At 30.0% G+C, this 23,021-nt stretch overlaps 3 protein-coding genes across 3 annotated transcripts in view; 1 reads left to right on the forward strand and 2 right to left on the reverse strand.

The window, feature by feature from the left end:
• Positions 1–1,447, reverse strand: part of LOC107495990 (dihydroflavonol 4-reductase-like) — a 4,517-nt gene extending 3,070 nt beyond the window's left edge. Inside the window, 3 exon segments of the mRNA XM_052263170.1 lie at positions 3–98; positions 580–749; positions 1,220–1,447. Coding sequence (XP_052119130.1) covers positions 3–98; positions 580–749; positions 1,220–1,337 — 384 coding nt within the window. The 5' untranslated portion in view covers positions 1,338–1,447.
• A 12,608-nt stretch (positions 1,448–14,055) lies between these two features.
• Positions 14,056–17,604, forward strand: LOC107495994 (mannan endo-1,4-beta-mannosidase 7-like). Its single transcript, XM_016117196.3, has 5 exons — positions 14,056–14,464; positions 15,030–15,224; positions 15,783–15,905; positions 16,601–16,794; positions 17,012–17,604. The coding sequence occupies exons 1-5, from the start codon at positions 14,135–14,137 to the stop codon at positions 17,370–17,372; spliced, it is 1,203 nt and encodes a 400-aa protein (XP_015972682.1). The 5' UTR covers positions 14,056–14,134; the 3' UTR covers positions 17,373–17,604.
• A 248-nt stretch (positions 17,605–17,852) lies between these two features.
• On the reverse strand, positions 17,853–22,693 carry LOC107495991 (glucose-1-phosphate adenylyltransferase large subunit 1-like). The gene is made up of 14 exons (XM_016117193.3): positions 22,452–22,693; positions 22,090–22,212; positions 21,834–22,007; positions 21,560–21,652; positions 21,019–21,102; positions 20,872–20,927; positions 20,655–20,748; positions 19,911–20,096; positions 19,585–19,665; positions 19,318–19,404; positions 19,120–19,224; positions 18,651–18,757; positions 18,387–18,447; positions 17,853–18,035 (listed from the first exon to the last, which is right to left on the reverse strand). The coding sequence occupies exons 1-14, from the start codon at positions 22,674–22,676 to the stop codon at positions 17,934–17,936; spliced, it is 1,578 nt and encodes a 525-aa protein (XP_015972679.1). The 5' UTR covers positions 22,677–22,693; the 3' UTR covers positions 17,853–17,933.
• Positions 22,694–23,021: the final 328 nt, after the last annotated feature.

The raw sequence follows: 23,021 nt of genomic DNA on the forward strand, positions 1-23,021 counted from the left end.
GCTGAGGATGTGAATATCAACCTTCTCACTGTTTTGGCCTTCAAGCATGCTTTCATTATGTCTATTACTCCGTTTATTGTAGGCTTTATCACTTCGTTCTGCATTTCAAATATATAATTAAACTATGTTTCTCAATTTACATACAATCATCATATATGTGAAATTTTTACATACCAAGATAAAATTAAACGTATATGATGATAAATTAAATTCATAATCTATATTCCGTTACAAATTTAACATTTATACCCATGAATGATTTTAATCATTTAATCACGTGTTATATATTTATTTATGAGCATTTATCACATGATATTATAAAAGTAGCAATGAATAAACATCTTTTATTTTTATTTATTTATTACTTCTCAAAAAAAGTTGGAATCCATTTATCATGCTTTATTTTCAAATGTAGTTGCAGTTGCAGTTATTTTTAAAGTATAAAGAAATTTTAATCCAATTGTCAAAAAAAATTAAATACTTTTTATAATCAGTACATGAATAGTTATCTAAAAAATAAATAATATTAAATTATTGTGTAAAATAATTTATGCTGTCACTGTATCATAATTAAAGTACCTCAGGGTCCTTGGACTCGAAATCCATGGGGGTGGCGACATGGAAAACTCCGGTGCACCCATTAATGGCTTCATCAAAGCTTCCCTCTTCACCAAGTTCAGCTTTCCACAGAGACAACTTGGCTTTCGCCCCTGGTAATTCCAGCAAATGCTTCACCTTCTTCATATTTGCTGTATATAATTAATAATACCACTTATAATGTTAATAATTAATAGATATTCTATCATTAATTTACCACTAACAGAATAATATTAATAAAGCTGAAAAACCAAAAGAATTAATTAATAACATTGAAAAAATCAGAGTGTATATATGTATGCTTGTTAATTTTGGTTTGAACACTAATCCATATGGTAAAATTTAAGTGAAAATTAAGGGGGACAAAATTAGTAAAATCATATTCTAGATAACTCTAAAGTCTAAACACAAAACTAAAACATATTTTGTTATTAGATAAAAAAATATATATTTATTCTTTCAAATATTATATTATTAAGAGAAAAAATAGTGCCAACGAGATGAAATTCAAATCACATCCTCTTTTTATCTTCAGTTAAAAATTTTAGATTCGAGTTTCATTTCTAACTTTAAAAAAATAGTGTTTCAAAAAATGTTACAAATATCGATATAAAGACTTGACCTGGGTCGCGCACGGTGGCTCGAACGGTGTAGCCATGCTCCAAGAGTCTCATGACAAGCCATGAACCGATGAAACCAGAAGCTCCGGTAACACAAACGGTTTCAGACACTGAACCCATGATCTTTCTCTGTTCTCTCTGTTTCTTTTATTTTCTCTTCTTGCTCTTCTATTTTTTTTTTTGTCTGTTTTTATCTTTTTAGGTTTATAAATGCAATTGAGAACATTGCATGGATAAGGTACATTTTATAGATTCCTTGGTGGTGAAAGAGGAGTTATGAGAAGAATTCTAATGGAATGTTGTGAACTTTACCTACCCATCAAGTGATGAAATTTTGTTTGGCACGCACATGGGTCAACAAGAACATTGTGTGTGAATAATATTAACAATTAATTTGTGTTGTGTGGGCTTAGGCCTTGTCAAATTTTCTTTATGCTAAAACGTATTTAGACAAAAAAAAAACATTTATAAATATGAGTATAATTTTATTATACTATTTATAGAGTTTAGTTACTATAAAATTGAATCAAATTTGATTATAAATATAAATATAAAAACTATTAAGCGTTTCTATATACAAGTTATTGTGTGATCTTCTAATAAAAAAAAGCAAAAAATTGTATGTAATTCCAAATTTAGAACAAAAAAAATGTATTATATTTGTTTTATAATGATATGAGATATTTTTTATTATATGTAAATTCTATATCAAGAACAATTGGTTTTATAGAAACATGTTTTATCTTAATTATATTCCCATGACAATATATTACTGTTTTATTGGATATTCTGTATTATATTTATCAAGCGGCATTGTTGGATATAGATATATATAATTCTATATGATGTAAAATACAGAATCAATTATAATGTAAAAGCAAAGGATTGTGTATAAATAATATGTGTGTGTATAATATTTTAAAAATAATATTTATAACTTAAAAAGTATCAAAATAAATTTATCATTATAGCTACTTTATGATTATTTTGATATTGTAATAAGAAAGGAAAAAAAAAGGAAGTTGTTATCATGTTATGTCATTTAATGATATGACATTCATGATTCATGGGCTTAGGTAACCACGTGATCACCAGACAGTACCGAAATTCCAAAGAAGTTAGCTCAGATCTTAGATCTTACTTGATATAAGTAGCCCTTTTATTTGGTGGGTTGACTAGTTGCTCTATTATTATATTTCCTATTTCCTATCAACATAGCCATTTGTTAGTTTTGATATTTCTAGTCAAGTAATTTGCACCTTTGGGGCCATCACAATCATTTAGACGATTTGACACTTGTGTAATTGATTAAACTAATATTTTTAACACAAAAGATTTTTAAATCCAATAAATAATTATTTTTAATAATAAAAAATTTAGATATTGATAAAATTAATTATAAAAAATTTAAATAAATTTAATAATTATAAAAGTTTATTATTATCAGATAAAACTAACAACGTCTTAATTCTATTAAGATAATTCTATAAATATTCTCCTTCTTTTTTTCTTTTTGGTCAGATTACACTTTAATACAAATATTTTTTCTCTTTCTCAGATTTTATAAGATTTGAATCCTGTTGCACTCTAAAACAAAGCATATATATAATAGACCAAGCATTGCAGTGCGAATTAAAGTTGACCAGTTTAGTGCTTAATTTCAAAAAATTTGGCAATAACTTGTACATAATCTCCATCCAAAAAAAAAAAACAGCATACACACAAAAATGACATTTTGAATAGAAATATTAAGTTAAAAGTCCATATATTATTGTCCAAAACGAGACGGTGAAAACACCCCCAAACTCAAAAAGAAAAAAAATGAAAAAGCAGGTGAATGATTCAAAGGTTCCTGTATCTGGCTTGCGACATGGAGGAACCGCCTGATCTAGTCCCGCCAGACTTTGGAGCCAGAAATTCAGAAGATCTAGTAGAAGCCATGAAAATTTTTGAAAGGGAACAAGCCCAAGGAGAAGCACAGGAAGAAGTACCTCATTCATTAACGAGGGAGGATATGCATGATGATTAAGAGGCCTTGAGCCTCTTTGCTTTTCCAACCTTTGGAGTTAGAATGTCTTTGTTTTGGTTTAGAGTTTTGGATCTGACTTTTACGTCATATAATGAAGATCATGATATAGAATATTAGAGGGGCAGCGAGCAAAAGTACCATTCGCACTCTCAAGGAGTTGCAAAACCAAAAGAAACCTGGCTTCACTATTCTGGTAGAAACCAAATGTACTAGAAATAAAGCAAGAGAGGTGATTAAGACAATGGGATTCAATCATGCCATAGTCGAAGAAGCTGTCAGTTTCGTTGGAGAGATCTGGATCCTCTAGAAGAATGATGATTTCAAAATCAAAGTTATGTCAACCCACAAGCAATTTGTGCATATGGAAATTGAAAACAATCAGCGGAGGAGATCGAGCCTTACGGATGTGTATGCAAGTCCACAGGAAGCACAAAGAAAAGAAATGTGGGAGCTTTTGCACAACATCTCAAGAAACATGAATTTACCATGGTTGATGATAGGTGATTTCAACGACATTGCAGAGCAAAGTAAGAAGAAAAGAAAATGGAGAAATGATGCCCATGCGTGTAGAAGTTTCAGAGGCTGGATTGACAAATGCAACCTCATAGACGTAGGCTATTCAGGATCAAGATTCACATGGAAGGGGGAATAAGAGAAGGCCAAGAAAGAGTTTATAAAAGGCTGGATCGAGTTTTATGTAACTCAGAGTGGTGTACAAATTTTTCAAATGCATTTGTGGAGGTGCTGCCAATAATACAATCAGACCATCACCTTCTGCTGCTACACACAAGACCTGAGACTAGTACCCAAGGAGAGAGACCTTTCAGGTATGAATCCATGTGGAATAAACATGAGGACCTCTCAAATGTTATTAGAAGTGCTTGGAATAACGAGTATGACTTTCCAGTAGCCTTAAACAATTTAACTGAAAGTCTGAAAAAATGGAATAATAAAACTTTTGGTAACATATTTCGAAAGAAGAGGAGGATTTTGAATAGAATTCAATAGACACAAAAATATAGGCTTTATGGTAGGAATAAATTTTTTGATGGGCTGGAAAAAGACCTTTCGGAGGAGTTGGAAAAAATCCTTGATCAAAAGGAGATCTTCTGGCTGCAAAAATCCAGACAAAAGTGGTTAGTAAAAGGAGATAGAAACACTAAATATTTTCACATAAAAACTTCCGTGCGCAAAAGAAAGAACAAGATAGTGAATCTGAGGAACAATAATGGTATCTGGTGTGAAGAGGTAGAAGTTGTAAAATTGATAGTCTCAAATTTTTTCACTGACTTATGCCGGGATGAAAGACCAGAGCACCCCACTATTCGATGCAGCTGGCAATATAAAAGATTGGAAGAAGAACAGAGACAGATGTTAGAAAGAATGCCCATTCCAAGTGAGATTGAAGAAGCTATCCACAGCATAGGTTCCCTAAAGACGCCTGGAGAAGACGGATACCCTGCGTTGTTCTTTAAAGAAAATTGGAAGGTCTTCCAATGCTCCATCTGCGCTTTCATTCATAAACTATGGCAAGACCCCCTCAATACAACAGGTAAACCAAATTCTTCTAACACTTATACCTAAGATCAACCAGCCTGAATTTGTCTCTCAATTTTGACCCATAGCCCTATGCGATGTGATATATAAGTGTTTGAGCGAAATTCTGGTCAAAAGGATAAAGCCCACTTTGAATGAAAGAATTGCTCCGAATTAGTCAAGTTTCATTCCAAGTCGGCTAATCCATGACAACATCATAATTGCAAAATAAATGGTTCATACCATGAAAAAATGAAGGGGAAAAGTCATTTATGGCTATTAAAATTGATTTTGAAAAAGCTTATGATCGTTTAAACTGGCATTTCTTGGAAAAATGCTGCTTGGAGTATGGAATGTCGGAAAAAACTATTTCCATCATCATGCAGTGTGTGTCATCAGTTTCCTTCAAGATCTTATGGAACAACGAAAAACTTGATATGTTCAAGCCAAATAGAGGACTAAGGCAAGGGGATCCTCTGTCCCCTTACCTTTTCGTCATCACTATGGACAAGCTCTCGCAACTCATAGAAAAGACCGTTATAAAGGAAAAGTGGATACCAATGGAAGCGGGACAAAGAGGACCTCAAATATCACATCTTCTCTTTGTTGATGATCTCTTGCTATTTGCGGAAGCAACGAAAAATCAAATGAAAGTTGCGCTTGAAACTCTAGACAAATTTGGAGCTGCATCGGGGTTCAAAATCAATGCAGAAAAAGACATCCATTCTATTATCTAAAAACGTCCCCAACTGCAAAAGAGTAGGCATAAAGGAGATATGCGGCTTCCATGAAGTGCCATACCTAAGAAGATACTTAGGTACTTACTTGACAAACAACCGAAAGAAGAAGGAAGACTTTAAAAGCATTATTGAAAGAACAAAGAGCAAATTAAAAGGATGAAAGGCCAATTGCCTATCCTTAACAGGGTGCATCACTCTTGCAAAAACTGTAATCAGTCCAATGCTCAATTTTGATATGTTACATACAAAAATTTCTATTGGAATTTGCAATGAAGTAGAAAAATGCCAGAGAAAATTTATTTGGGGAGAAAATTCAAACACACAAAAATTGCATATTGTGAAATGGGACACTCTCTGTAAAACAAAAACAAATGGGGGCCTATGCATGAGAAATCTTCATATCATGAATGATGCCTTTTTTATGAAACAAGTATGGAGGTTAATGCACGAAAGAGAGACACTGTAGGCAAAAGTCCTTTTCAATAAATATGGAAGGGGAAAATATTCAATCCTGAACATGAAAAATAGGACATCAGATTCAAAGTTTTGGAGAGATTTGATAAAAATCAAAGAAGACATGAAAGAGAACCTGAGTTTTTCTATTGGAAATGGTAAGTCAACTTCTCTATGGAGAGATAAGTTGTTGTATCATGAATGTGCTTTTATTGAGGATGTACAGGAAATAAACGCTTCCCTTCTCAATATGAAAGTGGCTGATGTAGTGTTAGAAAATGGAGAATGGAATTTGAAATTCCTAAGGGAGCTCATTCCAGAAGATAAAATATTAAAGATTACTGCATGCCATCCTCCAAAAGAGAGCCTAGGTGAGGACAAGATCATGTGGAGTCCCTCCCAAGATAGAAACTTCACAGCAGCCAGTGCTTATAAAACACTCTCTCAAGCAAATGAAAATCAAGACCAAATCTAGAATCTTATATGAAAATGGAAGGACCCCAGTGTATAAAATATTTTATGTGGTTAGCAAATCAAAACAAATTGATGACCTCAGAAAGGAGACAAATGATCTTTGGTGCAAATCCAAACTGCCACCGATGCCCCAATAATCTAGAAACACTACTCCACACATTAAGAGACTGCACAGAAGCCTCAAGAATTTGACGGTAGTTAGTGAAACCCTCTTACATAACTACTTTCTATAGAGCTCTCTTCGAGACATGGATCCGCTGGAATCTCACAGTGAAAATCGGTGCTAATGCACAACCATGGCTGTCCCAATTTGTTGTGTCTTGCTGGTGGCTATGGAAATGGAGGAATAAGGAGATCTTTAATTCCCTTTTAGAAGACCAAGTAATGCACATTTATGGATTAAAGAATATTTGCAGAGGATCAATAATGCTTTTGAAAAAGTCAATATCTTTAAAGGAGCAAGGAAGAAAAAGAAAATACATATTGCGTGGCAACCTCCGGAGGATGGATGGCTAAAAATCGATAGTGATGGAGCAGTCTCACAGGAGCACCGTATAGTAGGGTGTGGAGGCTTGATTCGGGACAGCCGTGGAAGATGGGTAGCGGGGTTCTTGACGAATATTGGCAAAGGAACAACATTCACGGCAGAAGCTTGAAAAATTCTCCATGGATTGAAACTAGCTTGGGATTTGGGAATCAAAAAATATTCTAGAAACTGATTCAAAAATTGCATTCCAAATTCTTAGCAAAAGAGAAGAAAGGGACAATCATCCAGAAACAATCATAAGAAGCATCAGCCAGTTAAATGTAAAACTTTGTCATACACATAGAGAAGAAAACCAAAGCGCTGACTGGCTTGCGAAGAAAAGTTTACAAGCATGCCTTAGATTTTATTTCATAGACACTATGCCAACAGGGCTAAGGAACATTATAGATGATGATGCTAAAAGGATATTATTGCCCTATTTTATCCTTGGTTTTTAATTTTCTTAGGCTCAAAATACCAAAAAAAAAAAGTTTTTGTATCTTTTTTTCACTATTTGGTGAAATATAAAGATTTGGAATAGTGTTTTTAATTTCTTTGCTTGGCATGGCATAAATTTTTTTAAAAAATATTTTATACTTATCCTAATTTTGCATTGACCCCAACTGAAATTAAAAATTTCAATAATTTCTTATACTAAATTAAAAACTAATTTAGATTAGTTTAATAGTTAATTCACTCATTCATTTAAGTAAGTATTAAAAGTTCAAAACTTATCTTATATAACTAAAAAATACCATAAAAAAATATTAATTGTTGAATTAAAGTTTCAACTACTTAAATTAGTAATAGTAAATTCAATTAGCTTTACTTATCATTAACAAGTCAAACTTACAAAAATTATTATTATTGCTAGTCTCACCTTATTCTCTTTCCCATCACCATAGATTCCCCATAAATAATTAAAGACAATAACTATTTGAATTTTTCATTTTTAAGTAGGTGGCGTCTCTGGTGGCTATGGTTTTGGTGGCTATTGGTGGTTAAAGGTTGACCAACGAATGAGGAATTGACAGCTAAAATGTGATATATTGTCCTTAAGCCTTGTATTATTTTGCTAAGGGTTAAGTACTGAAATCGTCCCTAAAGTCTGGGGTAAAAATTAAAATCGTTCCCGACCTTTTTTTGTTATTAAAATCATCCTCAACATTACATAACGTTATAAAATCATCCTTTCTAAATGCTCCACCTTACTGTGTTGAGCTTCTTATTTCAAAAAAAATCATCCTTTTCCACTTCAATTTTATTCTTTTTACCATATTATCCTTCATTATTAATAAAAATAATTAAAAATAATATTAAAAAATTAAAACAAACCCCTCCCCCCACCACCCATGGACAGAGAATCACCATCCTCGAGTGGCAGCACTGCCGTCGCTGGAACCACTGCTCGAACAGAATCATCATCAGTGCCGCCACAAGATGCTTGGATTCACACATACAATTTCTTTCTCTCTCTCTGGCCCTCTCTCTCCCACTATCCTCAGGTTAGCTCTCAGCTCCCTTTCAATTCGTTAGGGTTTACTTTCGCCCTTAACAATCTCAACTTTTCTTCTTCAATTCGTAATCGCGCTGATTTTTGCTGCAGTCTACGATTCCGATTACGATATCGATAGTTAACTAGGTTGATGCTGCAAGATTGGATGTGAAAATGCTCTCGTAACCCCCCATCCCTTTCCTGATGCTCCTCTCTTCAAAACTGAAAATTAAAATTGTAATTGATGATTATTAAAATTATTGTTTATTGCAATTGCTGTGATTATTGAAATTGTTATGCTTCTTCTGCCTCTGATTTTTTTTGTTGATTTATTTTGTTTTGTGAATGTTGCTGTTAATTTGTTTTGTTATGAGTAATGAATAGCTATGGTGGCAGTGGTGATGGTGGAGAGAAAAAGGAGAGGGAGGAGGTGAAAGGAGATTGGGGAAGAGTGATAAGAGGAAGGAGATTGGAGAAGAGTGAGAAAAAAGTGTAAAAGAACGATTTTATAATGTATTGTAATATTGAGGATGATTTTAATAACAAAAAAAAGGTCGGAGACGATTTTGATTTTCAGCCCAGACCTTAGGGACGATTTAAATACTTAACCCTTTTGCTAACTACAGTAAATCTTAGTTTGTTACCACAAGGGATATAGAAGTCATTTAGTGGAATGGTCTGTTGGCGATTGAGGGCATGGCCAGCAATCACCGGAAATGGGCGAGATGTGCAGTGGACATTGTTAGAGAAAATTAGCGCACGGTGAAGGAAGGACACGTGATTTCAGTGTCGAATCTTGTGGGTTTAATCACTCTAACAGCAGCATATCTGTTCTTCAAAGACATCAAACACCTGAAGCATATGAATGATGGAGATAGCGAAGCTTTTCATTTGAAGAGAATACCATACAAGCGTTGCAAATAAAGCTCAAGGGTGGCAGCGAGGAATCTTAAGCATCTCGTCAGCGCAGCGGCAGTTGAAAATACCAACAGAATCAGAAAACTCGAGTGCACACCAAGAATCAAGCGGCGGCGACGACAAGCAGCATAGATACGTGTAGCAACACCTTCTGCTGAGGCGGACTAGTTAGATTGGATATAGGTGCATCAGCAGTGGTGGGATGAAATGGTAAGATATCTTCTTGTAACAAGTGTAGAGAAAAATCTGACAAAAAAAGTGGAGGAAATCCATAGTGGTTCAATAAAAAAATAGTTGAGATTAGATTTTCAGTCAAGACCAATTTGTTAGCCCAAAACTAAAGACCAAAAAAAAAAAAGCTTATTACTCACATCTAACAATTACGATCAGTTTTTTCATGAGTCAAACTGCCACGTGTCATGTTATTACAGATTCATCACTCTTAGCCACTATAACTATGACTTTTCCCAAGCCATAACAGACGACACCTTTTAAGTAACTGTTCGCCTTTAGATACAAATATAATAATTTCAATTCGGCATAAATTTTATATTATTAGATAACATTGTTGCATTTGGTAGTACATAAATATAAAAAATGTATTTGGGGTTTAAATGTCTTAAAATATTTCACCAATGTTAACCATTAAATTCTTATGTTATTTTTATTTGTTATGTTATTTTTAAAAAAAAAGATTTGTTATATTTATCTTTTTTTAAGTTAATTATACTTATTTTTTTAATAGAATTATCTAGAAATTTTGATTGATTTAACTTATTTTAAAATTTAAAATTAGTTTAGTGATTAATATAAATAGATAGTATTATTCTCTCATAAAATACAACAATAATCTTTTTCAAACACACAATAATAAAAATTCTTTATTTTTTTGTTTTTCATTCTTTCGCAATTTTATTCTTTAACAAATTAAAACAAAGATGTAATGACGAAAGAAGCACTCATCGAAGAACCAATGATCCATATTGTTAATTTTTCTTTTGAAAAAAAAAAATGATGAAGAAGAATCATAATGAAGGCTCCCATTGCTTTTCTCAACTGAAAGTATATGTCAACTTGAACTTGTTACACGAGAGTCATGTAAAACCTTGTTGGCATGCGTGTGTTAAAGAAAAGCCCTATTATCATTTCTTTCTTACCACGTTATTTGGCGTGCAAATATCTTTAAGTGTTTTCTTTCTTTTTTTTTTCAATATAATAAATACAACAGAAAAAACTGAAACAAAAAATTAAGCTAATTGGTTATAATAAATACTTCCTCAGAGGCATTATTGATCACTGAAAAATAAAAAATATTATTTGTATACAAAAAATTATTTATTAATGTATTTGTGTATAAATATATGTGTGATTTAATTTATTTTTAATATGTATTTGTATTCTAACATATATTTTATACTAATAATATAAGTGACTTTAATAACTAATTTTAATATACACGTAGCATCAAGATAAAGGACTTTTGCTTTTGTTTGCAATCGTATTTGTTTGTGGAGACAATTGCTGATAGAGAAAAAAGAATGAGATAAAATCAAAATTTCATAGATAATTTTATTGGAAGCTATTCAAATAAAAATGTTTAAAATATTTTTTTAAAGATATTTTTTACAATTAAAATTTTATATATGTAATCGATTAAACCGTATTATTTCTATCATAATTAGATTGGACGAACCGATTTAGCCAAAAAATCAATGAATCAAATTTTAAATCGGTCTAAATTAATATTTTCTTTATAAAAAATAATTACAATACTTTATTATAGAAAATGACTAAAATACTTATATATATTTAAAAATCCTAAATCTTAACCCCACGACGGTATTAAGAGAAGAGAAGAGAAGAGAAGAGAAGAGAAGAGAAGAGAAGAGTTAGGATTTAGAGTTTTTAAAACTAATATATATAATAAGAGTATTTTGTCATTTTCTATAATAAGGGTAGTGTAAAATATTAATTTAGATCGGTTCAAGATTTAGTTCATCAATTTTTTAGTCAAATCAATTTGTTTAATCTAATTTTAACAAAAATAATACAATTTAATCAATTATATATGTTAAATTTTAATTATTAAAAAATATTAAAAAAACGTTTTAAATTTCTTTATATAAATGACTCCGAATTTTATTTAGCTCTTTATTTAAGAAAAAGTTGCCACCAACGAATTAAAAATTAAAGTTTGAATTGAGTTAGTTTCAACAACAATAAATTCAAATATTTTTTCCTGCATAATCGCAATCTTCTACATCTAGATAGCTCTAATTTTAGCACATCTAAATTTTACAATGCTAGAAAATTGAAACATTTAACTAGAAAAAAAAAAAAAACTCGGCCAAGTAATAAGTATCATTTATGTTAGGCCTTTTGGTTAAGTCATTAGGTGATTTATTTATTTGCTTTTAATTTTTTAATAGCACTATTAGAAATATAAACACTTGTGTTACTTTAATCAGCTTAATTTTTTAGGAAAAATAATATTATAATATGATATTAGAGTATTATATCTAAAATATTTAGAATTCAATCTTTGATAAATCTAAAAAAAATAACATAAAAAAATAAAAAATAAAAATGTCTATGTAAAAAATAAATAAACTCAAAATAGACTCTTATTCTATAGATATAAATAGTTATGTTGTTTCTTTTTATTAACTTAAATTTTTAAAAATAGTAACATTATAATATAATATCAGAATTTTATATTTAAAAAGTTTTATTNTATTTTTTATTTTTCTAGTACTTTTATTATTATTATTAAAAATTTTTCAAACACACTAAATTTTTTTTTATGAAAAAAATATATTTTTTATTAATTTAATAGCCCAAATAAATACATAATCTTCTCACCTATGCTTTAATTTATATAAACTACGGACATATATAAAATATATGCAATTTATTCATTATTATTCATTGATTCATTGGCGAAAGTAAAAGACTTAACTAATCTTATATCATTATCGTTTGCTTTGAAAATTTAATTTTAACATACTGTCATATTATTGTAAAACAATTATATATATATATATATATATATAATTACATAACAATATATTAATAAAAATAATTGTTTTTTATATAGATTATATAAATTATTATTCAAAAAAATATATAATTAAACGACTGTAAAAAATATTGTACATTTTTAATGTTTTAAAATTAAACTCTAATAATATCGAGTTGTTTTAATTACATCTGTTAAAGTAAGGTTTCGTGTGCATTTCAATCGTTTTCTTCTTTTTGGTTATTGGTGATGATGGAACATTATGGTAAGAATATGTTGAATTCATCAAACAAGAGGAGTAATGTATACAAATGCTATGCATGTAATTGTTATGAGTTATGACCTGATCTTAATTGTGCAAAAGCACTAGTAATCAAATTCTTATACAATAAGCAGCATCGGAAATGAACTAAATCGTAAGGTAGGTGAAGATACATATTAATGTCGTGTGGTTTACATCATTGATTTAATGTTGACCATTAGCATTATTTTGCTTGCTTGTTCTTTGATTGCTTTTTTATTTTGATTTTACTTGTTGTGTCTGCATTTGGTCTCATCAGTGAGGAAAATTTTCAATAAGGGAGATAAACCGAGTTGAATTTAATTAATTATTTAATACATTTAAATTATAATAAAATTCTATTCTCTATATTAAAATTTGCACCGTTGAATTATCTTAATATATGTTTCATCAAGTTCAAGGGTTCAACCCTTTATAAAGGACACATAATTTTTTAAAATATAATTCATTTTTAAAGTTTTTTATTAAACAAAAAAGTATTATTGTATTTTCTATTTTTCTATTCGCTCCAAAATACATAGTATCTAGTAAAAAATCTAATATTTAGGTTAAATTAAAAACATTTCTATCATTATTTTTCTGTCCAAATTATTTCTGATTATTTTAACCATAACTTTTTCCTTGGTTCTGGTTATTCATCACACCTAAAAAGGTGATAGATTTTGGCCCCTAATGAAATACTGTGTGACCGTGACTCGTGAGTTTCTGATTCTTCTATACAAATCAATTTCCATCCATTAACCCCATGGCCCCACCCTATTTCAGAGTTGGACATCTTTCTACCCTTTTGAACCAACTCCAATTGCATTACCAATACCACTTCTAGCTTATTTTGGCATTTTGAAAAAGAGAAAAGAAAAGAAAAAGTATTATTATGTTAATATGTAAAGATAATATCTCAATTAATTTATATGCAATATTAATATAATAAACTTTGTACAAACATCTAATTATAATTACTAAATACATTTGGCTTATGCCATGGAATTAATTTAGTGGTAAAAGATTTATGTTAATTTATTAGTTCATATATAACTTTTTTTTTGTTTTTCGCAATATTTTTTAATCCGACAAGTCAAAGATTTATTCTTTGCGGATCGGAATTTCATTTAAAAATTTGTTATTTTGACCAAAAGATTATTGCATACATAAGACAGAATTTAAATTTATGACATTTGCTTTAGTAAATAAGCTAATGAATTGAAAATCCGAATTATTATATAATTAATTAACCTATGGTATAACTCTATATTTAGCTTTTGGCTTTTTTTTTCCTTCATACATTTTTTCCCTTCAAATCAACACAAATACACGTACTATACATATAAAGTACTTAGAGATTGCATATTTTGAAGTTAACAATTTTACATTGCAGAAAAGAGAGAGAAATCAAAGATCATAAGGAGAAACATTTGAAAGCAAAATAATGAAGCACAGGTTGTTCTTTATGCCATTTTCAATTATTGTGTGCATCATGATGATACTCATAGTAGAAGCAGATAACAATAATGATGGTTTTGTGAAAGCAAGAGGGATTCAGCTTGTGTTGAATGGAAACCCTTATTATGCAAATGGTTTCAATGCATATTGGCTAATGTTTGAAGCATCTGAACCTTCTCAAAGAAACAAAGTGTCTTCAGCATTTCAAGATGCTTCAAGCCTTGGACTTAACATTGCAAGAACTTGGGCTTTCAGTGATGGTGGCTATAAACCTCTTCAATACTCTCCTGGATCCTACAATGAAGAAATGTTCCAAGTTAGTCCTCAATATCTTGATACTCCCTTTTTTGTTTTCTTTTTCTTTAGTAACGGTTTCAAAAACCGCCGCTAACTCGTTTAGCAGCACTTCTTATGACCTCGTCAGCTGCGGAACTATTTAGCAGCCGTTGCAACTGCCACTAATAAATCCAATAAAAACTGCTATTATCTAATTTGAATATCAAAGTTTACTTATTTTTGCAGACTGAGCATATAAAAGTAGTTTTCTTAAATTATTATTATTTTTAAGATTTCACCTAAGATGATTGTTATGGTATCTAAAAGTGTTTGCCTAACTTACTAAAAATAGTTAAAAATCAATATCTAATTTTAAAAGTATAAAAGTAAATAATTATTAAATATTCCAAAATTGTCATAAAAAGTAAGTTAGGCAAAAGTTAGACACCAAATTATAAATATCATAGAATTCACCATCACCTAATCTGATTGATCATTAAATTGATATGAAGTATTCTTTATGGTCTTTTTTTTTGTGCATTCATTTATTAGAGTTTGATATGGGAAATGATGTGTGTGGTTTAATTTTTGTTTTGGATGGAAAGGGGTTGGATTTTGTAATATCAGAAGCGAAAAAATATGGGATGAAGCTTGTGTTGAGTTTGGTAAATAATTATGAGGACATGGGAGGGAAGAAACAATATGTTGAATGGGGAAGGAGTCAGGGCCAATCCATAAATTCTGAAGATGATTTCTACACAAACCCTGTTGTCAAGGGATACTATAAAAACCACATTAAGGTAATAAAGCTTTGCTTTTTCAACTTTTTTGTGTATACTTTTTTTTTTCTTTATCCAAACATGTCATTAACAAATTTTTTTTTTTAAGATACATTAGTTTAACAAAAGAAATTAATAAATTGGTTCTTATTTTTTAGAATACTAGTTTCTGACATTTTTAAAAAAGTGGCAAAGTGATCTTTAATTTTATTTTCTAAAGAATAGCATAGTTAAAGAATTAAATTATCTTAAAATTTTAAAAGATAAACAATTAATTTGTTTATTTATTTTATTATAGACTAATTTGTCTTTGTAAGCTCTTCTCCATTTAAAGGACATTTTGCTATCCCAAAGATCCTGCTTTCAAAATTTGCTCTAGCTGGCCAAAAGGTAGAAGAAATTTTATTTTTTTCTTAAAAAAATATTATTTTGGTTGAAGTTGCTCTAACCTTAAATGTTTATTTGATTAATGTTTCATAACTTGTAAAAAATAATTGGTAACATTTTTTAATGGTGGTAGGTACTGTGATATAAATCCTCATATAATTGGCATACTATTTTGAATTTTATTTTTTACAGAGTGTACTTACTAGAGGTAATAGCATCACTGGAATTGCTTACAAAGATGATCCAACTATAATGGCTTGGGAGCTTATGAATGAAATTAGATGCAATTCAGATCAATCTGGAAAGACAGTTCAGGTAATAATTAACCATTTTCATTTTTGTTTGTGAAAATTTTGTAATTCCATTTTCCTGGCCCAAAATGTTGAGAATGTTTTATTCGGAGTTTGTGTAGGTTTTGGACATGTATATCTAAATTACATTTTTCATTTCCGCTGGCCTTTTTATTTTAAAAAAAAAATCCCATTCTTGCTCTTTAAAAACTACTTCTTTATTATATATATTCTCTATAATAAGCTGTCCTTGTTACGCGTGATTATATAAACAATTAAATATCTTTGTAGACTTTTAGCCAAGTTAGGTTTGCAGTTAATATATATAATGCAAAACAGAGTCAAAATAGCAGCTCTATGTCCCACGGCTATTATTATTTGGGTCAGCTCTTTAACCTCAATTTTCACAAAAGCATATAGTTAGTTGGTGTTGTTTTAAATGATGGTCTTTAGACCACATACTAACTTAGGTTGATGGAGTGGTTAGTTCAATGAATATTTTTTATAAACATAAAACACAATTGAAAATTTTTTTTGGTAATTGTAGTTCGATTTAATCTTGACGCCTTTCAATATCAAAACTTCACCTAATTATGTAATAATATTAAACCTAAGTTTAGACTAGCTATGTATCCAAAACTCTGATTTATTAGATACAAATAATTTTGACTTTAGAGATTAATAAGGGTAAAATAATTGAGGTTGTATACCTTTTGACAGGGTTGGATTGAAGAGATGGCATCTTATGTGAAATCCATAGATGGAAATCACTTGCTTGAAGCTGGTCTTGAAGGTTTTTATGGGCAATCAAAGCAAGAGACTAACCCAAGCTTCCAAGCAGGAACAGATTTCATAGCAAATAATCAAATCCCTGAAATTGATTTTGCAACGGTTCACTCTTACCCTGACCAATGGTATTTTATTTTCTATTTTCATCTTCTATTTTTTTTGCCGCAAAATCTTTAAAACAGAAAAAATTAGAAAAAAATAAAAATATTTGATAACAAAAAAAGTCAAAACTTGTTGTTTAATATTCATTAATTGTTGCAATAACACAAGTTCTAGCTTTTTTTTGTCTCACTAACATTTTTTTTTGTCTTATTTTGATTTGGTTTAATTATTCATGAGCAGGCTATCAGGTTCAAGTTATGAAGATCAAATCTCATTCCTAAGTCATTGGCTTAATGAACATATACAAGATGCACAGAACACTCTTCACAAGCCAGTTCTCTTTGCTGAGTTTGGTATTTCAACAAAAACTTTTGGTTCTAACACAAAACCAAGGGACCAATTTTACAACACGGTATACTCCAAGATCTATTCGTCGGCAAGTGGTGGCGGCGCAGCTGTTGGTTGCTTGTTCTGGCAACTCCTTGACCAAGGAATGGATACTTTTCGCGACGGTTATGAGGTAGTTATTAGCGAAAGCCCCTCAACGGCTAGTTTGATTGCCCAAGAATCTCAAAAGATGAACCGGATTCGAAAAAAGTAGTAATGGCGGGAATATAAATCACAGAATTATAAATGATAATATATAGTTTTTTAACAAACTTGTGTTAAAAATCAAGGATAAATATACTAATCATAGTTAAATGAAAGTGTGTTATTAATATGAATTTGGTGCCCTTTAGCATATGCTAAGAAACTATTGAGTTCTTAAAAATTTTAACATGTAAATGTAATATATTTCATCTATTTTGAAATATGCATCAATCCAAAAAGAATGATTTGTTTTCAGTTTATCATAGTTTAAGAAATTAAAATGACATATATGGTCGTCATTCAATGAAATGAAATGAAAGGTAAAAATCATAAATGTAATTGGAGTAATTTTTCTAAGATTAAAGCTATGGAATAATAACATTTTCAATCCTTGTACAATTACTCTTAATGACAGCTATTCTAATTTCTATAAGAATGGAAGCAATCTAAGAGGAAAAAAAATGTGTGCTTACATTAAAAAAATCTTAGTTATACGTCAGCAGAAATTATACTATAATTATGATAAACTCCTTCGAGTAAAGGCTCCAATTGTGTTATTTGAAGTGGCTTTTTAGATAACTGTTCCATCCTTAATTGTTGCATTCTTCACTACAACTATGATGCCTGACCTAATGTAAAATCCTTCTTCTGGCTTGTCTGCTTCTTGTACACCCTAAACAATAATTAAGAGTATTTATTAAAAATTAACAAAGTATACATAGGAAACTAAAGAGATACTGTTGAGTTTGGTCTCTAAAATTTTTAACACTCGTCGAAATAATATCTGAATTTTAGAAATGACTAAATTAATCCATGAATTTATAAATTGTGAATCTCTATTGTCTTTAACATAAAATATTATAGTCTTAGGCACAATGGAGACTCAAGATTTGTAAACTAATGTACCAATTTGACCATTTTTATAAGTTGGAGACTATTTTAATGAGTGTTGAAAATTGTAAGGACCAAACTGAGCATTACCACAAAAACAAAATGCAAAGAACAAATTAAGAAAAACACTTACATCACAATTTGCAATAATCACATCTCTTCCTATCCTGGCATTCTTGTCGATTATGCAATTCCTTTTAAAGAAAAATGTTGGAGTAGAAAATCATCAGAAATTAAAAATGAAGAAACTAGAAAGTATTGTAGTTAGCTCAATGTATTAATTATCCTCCCAAGATAAAAATACAAAGACATTGAAAAACACAGATATGTATTTTGAGACAAAATTGGTGTTTTTTTTTTGTTAATTTAAATAACTAAGGTAACATTATTATCGCACCTGATTTTGGTATTCTCTCCAACACCAATTGGGACCTTTCCTCGTGCTACAAGAGATTCAATTTCAGAATCAGTTTCATAGTAGTCTGCTCCCATCATCATTGTATCCTAGATTAACAAAAAAGCCAAATAAATACATCCATCAAATGTGGTACAAAAAATTTAGCATAAGAAAAAGAGGATATAAACTCAAGGATCTAGAAGCTTATGTTGATCATGCTTTCTATTACTAGAAACATTGTTTACAAACACAAGTGAAAAAACACTTCTAATTTAGTAACACTTTAAATAAAAGTACGGTGGCAACTCATATAAAAACGTTTTTATGTAAAAGTTATAGCTAAAATATGGACATGTGTTATTTTAAACAGTTTAATCAAACATGTTAAATCATATGACATTTTCTCTATCATTTTTTATACGAAAAACAGATCCGAGCAAAATGTACAATAAATCAATAGTCTTCTTACCTCAAGAACTGAACCAGACGCCAAACACGAGCGGACGCCAATGACTGAACGTTGAATGTTACACTCACTCAAAAAGCAACCATGCGAAATAATTGCGTCCACGATCTGTTTAAAAAAAAAAAAAGCATTCATGTATGTCCATTCAAGGATGAAAAATTCCATTAAAAAAAAAGAAAGTAATCCAAGCTTATTCCATACCTTAGATTTTAGTACTTTAGTGGGAGGTAAGAATCTTGGGGAAGTGTAGAAAGGCGTCTTTGGATCATAGAATTCAAATTTTGGAGGCTACAGAAATTAAAATCTATGATCAGCACATACAGTAGCATAGTTTTCTAAGTAATAATATTATTATTAAGCTCATTATGAAGATCAACAAAACAAGTTTTCATGATATTTTGTTGTTGTTAATTTACTACTTCAAGAACTTTGAAGATTCATAAGTTTTTATGTTAAAACTAAACAAACCTGTTCTGTTAAGGCCATATTTGCATCATAGAAGGACTTTATAGTTCCAATATCTTCCCAATAGTCTCTAAACAAATATGACTGCAAAATACAAATAAAACAAAAAACATTAATAAGTCAATGTTATGCCTACAGGATTTTAGTTTCACAAAAATGTCATATGTTATTTTACACACTTCCATTGTGTATTTTAACGTCTATTTTATATGAATAACTGACTTTTAGTATATACTGTATACGTAGAATAATTATTATTTTCACTCAGCATTAAAAACAATGATTATAAATAAAAAAAATCGTTCGAAAAGATTGGAGTTCTCTCTTACTTGGACTTTGTGATCCCTCACTGCTGTTGGGATGATTTCAGATCCCAAGTCATTACAAGAAGGACAACTCAATCTTAGTAGTTTCAGCAGAATTTCAGTTCTAAATACATAAACTCCCATGGATGCCATGTAAAGATTTTCCTTTGCTTCTTTTGCAGGTAATCCTAGAATGTTGGGATCAACTTGCTGCAATTATTAAAGGGGAGAGAACCAATGGATTAGCCATGCAATAATTCATATTCTTTACACAATTACATTTTTGTCCCCGTAAAATTCATGATTTTTTTTTTCAAATTCAAGGTTTAATTATTTTGTTGATTTTTGTAATTTAACTAAATTTTTAATTAGATCTTTATATTTTTTTCTTTTTAGTTGGGTCTATGTACTGTTTTAAATTTTGTAATTAGGTTTTTATGTCGAAACTATTAAAATTAATAGAATATTTCTCCCAAAATACATACGGTCAAAGATCTAATTAGATTAGTAATTATGAATGTCTTTAATTTACAAAAAATATTCAGTTAACTTTAATATTTTTAAAATTAGAATTGATTTAATTATAAAACTAAAAACAGTGTAAAAATCAATTAATAAAAAAAATAATATTTAATTACAAATTTAATAAAATTATAAAAAACAAAAAAAAATAATTGACTCTAAATTCAAGATGTTACGTTACAAAAGAAAATCTAAGGAGACATACCAAAAACAAAAAGTCACGAATTCTTAAAAAAAAATGATTACCATTTCCTTCAAATCTGATCCTTTTGGTTTTTCTGCAAACTGCCTAACCCGTCCCATTCTATCAATTTTTACCAGCTCATAATCTGATGCACGACTGTTAGGGAACTATTAGTGATGATTGATGAACTCCAACAATATATATAATAACAAAATAAAGATTATTGTTAATTGTGAGATAAATAATCATAAATAAATAAAGTCACAAAGATTTTGCTACCTTTCATCCATTGGTACACAAGCAATTGTGACATCAGCATTTGACTCAGTATGTCTCTACAGGTGCAAAAGTAGTTCCTCTTTAATCATTGTCAACTTTAGGAAATTAATTAATGATTTATGGATGTGATCTCATTTGAATTTGTACCTCCAAAAATTTCATGTAGTCCATCCGGCAAAGATGATCACCAGAAAGTATTAACACATTCTCAATGTTCTTGTGTTTGGCATCCTGCAAGGCAAATCATACACTCTAACAATTTCACTTTTCACTATCCAAGTATCTATGCTAAATTAGTTCGGGTTAATATTTAAATTGATCCTAAAAAATCACGTATAAATCAATTTAGGACTTGTTTAGATAAATTTTTATGAAAATATCTTCTTTTAAGTAATCATTTTAAAAAAGTTTTTAGAAAAATATACAAATTATAATTTTTAAATTTTCGTTTGTAATACTTTTATTTTTATTACTAAAATTTTGTTACACACACTAAAAAAATATATATTTTTTTAATAGTACTCAAATAAACACTTAATCTTTAAAAATTTTATGCTTCAATTTGATTCTTAAAGAAATAAGAATACAAGTTAAATTAATCCTTTTTACCAATGACATGTCAACAAAAAATTTAATAGAACAATCAAGTTGACTTATTACTTAGTTATGCAACATTAGAAATACTTACCTCAAAAACCCATATAAATCTTCTCACAGCATCAGCTGTTCCTTGGAACCATTCCTTTCCTGCTTCTCCAGGAGTTTGAGTAGCAGCCAAGACCTGTCCCCAAAAAAATTATACATGCCCCTTAAATTCATAACATATGCTATATGGAATTTAATTTAATTAACTCAGGTGCAGTACAAATAAATTTTACATTCTCATCCAATTATATTTTTCTATTTACATAACTATTCATTTAGTGATGATTATTAAAGTTACTGATAAGGTATAAAAATACCTCCACAAAGTCAGTTCCAGTGAACACTCCATTTCCACAATTATAAGTGCGAGAGAGATGGCCATTGAGGGAGAAAGAGTTGTACTGTGTTAGAACATATATTTTTTTAACCCCACTATTGATGCAATTGCTCATAGGAATGTCTATGAGTCTGTAACATCCTCCAATTGGAACCTGCATGAAAATATATAGGTTTGAATTAATTAATTATTTATTATGTCCAAAAGAAAAATGGCACATTATAAGTGGATCATACAGCGGGTTTGGCTCTTGTGCTAGTTAGAGGAAAGAGTCGAGTTCCAGCACCACCACCCAAAATTATGGCAGCTACATTTTCTGGATTTGGTTTTGGATTCTGAAAAATAACTTTAGGGTATACCTGAAAAAATCAAAATTGTTTTGTGCAATTACTAGGTAATATATCCATAGAATCTCAAAACAATTAATTGAAAGCAAAGATAGTCATTGTATAAAATGCATGAAGTCATTCATCTAACTAATAAGATCAATAAGCATGCTACTATATATAATGATTTTGACAATATAAAATCTTGGCAGATAGGAATTTTCACTGAACTAATATTTAGCATCTAATACACATTGTATTAAGTTATGTACCATGGAATTCATATCTGGTGTGTATACAGCATGTGCAATGCCATGCTTCAACTTTCTTTTGTTCATCAAATTCTTGTTGCATGGTTGAGTAATGAAAAACCTGCTATTCAAACTCTCCTTTTTTGCACTTTCACCCCAGAAACTAGAACTCGTTTTTCTTCCAACTCCTTTGCTAACTAGATTAATGCTACTCGTGTTATTCAAGATTGCAAGAGCTGAATCCATGGCTGAATTAACCACGGAATCGGAATATCCCTCTACTAATTTTTCAGTGTCTTTGATCTTCTAAACATCTCAGGAGACAAACACTGTTATGCAATGCCACAAACTGATGAGTAAAACAAAAACTTGAAGGTACCCTTTTAAGGATTGGCAAGATTGTTAGAACAAAAATGAAATTAGGATAAAAAAGAAGTTAATTGTGATAGGGTTTAGGGTGTTTATATGACATTGGTGTACATGTTTATAGATGAGAAGTGTGAGATCGTAGATCCTATGAGAAAACGCTTGATTAATCCCGAAACTATAGGGTCCTATGAAGAAACAAGTAATGTTCAAATAAATTAACTA

This window comes from Arachis duranensis, chromosome 6 (genome assembly GCF_000817695.3).
Source record: "Arachis duranensis cultivar V14167 chromosome 6, aradu.V14167.gnm2.J7QH, whole genome shotgun sequence".
NCBI classification, from domain to species: domain Eukaryota; kingdom Viridiplantae; phylum Streptophyta; class Magnoliopsida; order Fabales; family Fabaceae; genus Arachis; species Arachis duranensis.

Bases quoted from the DNA above. Each gene is read 5' to 3' on its own strand.
- LOC107495994 (XM_016117196.3), top strand. From the start codon at position 14,135: ATGAAGCACAGGTTGTTCTTTATGCCATTTTCAATTATTGTGTGCATC. The intron at 14,465-15,029 runs GTTAGTCCTCAA...TTGGATGGAAAG, and splicing joins ACAATGAAGAAATGTTCCAA to GGGTTGGATTTTGTAATATC. The intron at 16,795-17,011 runs GTATTTTATTTT...ATTCATGAGCAG, and splicing joins CACTCTTACCCTGACCAATG to GCTATCAGGTTCAAGTTATG.
- LOC107495991 (XM_016117193.3), bottom strand. From the start codon at position 22,676: ATGGATTCAGCTCTTGCAATCTTGAATAACACGAGTAGCATTAATCTA. The intron at 22,213-22,451 runs GTACATAACTTA...TGATTTTTTCAG, and splicing joins CACCAGATATGAATTCCATG to GTATACCCTAAAGTTATTTT. The intron at 19,225-19,317 runs GTATGGAATAAG...TTTTTTAAACAG, and splicing joins CTAAAGTACTAAAATCTAAG to ATCGTGGACGCAATTATTTC.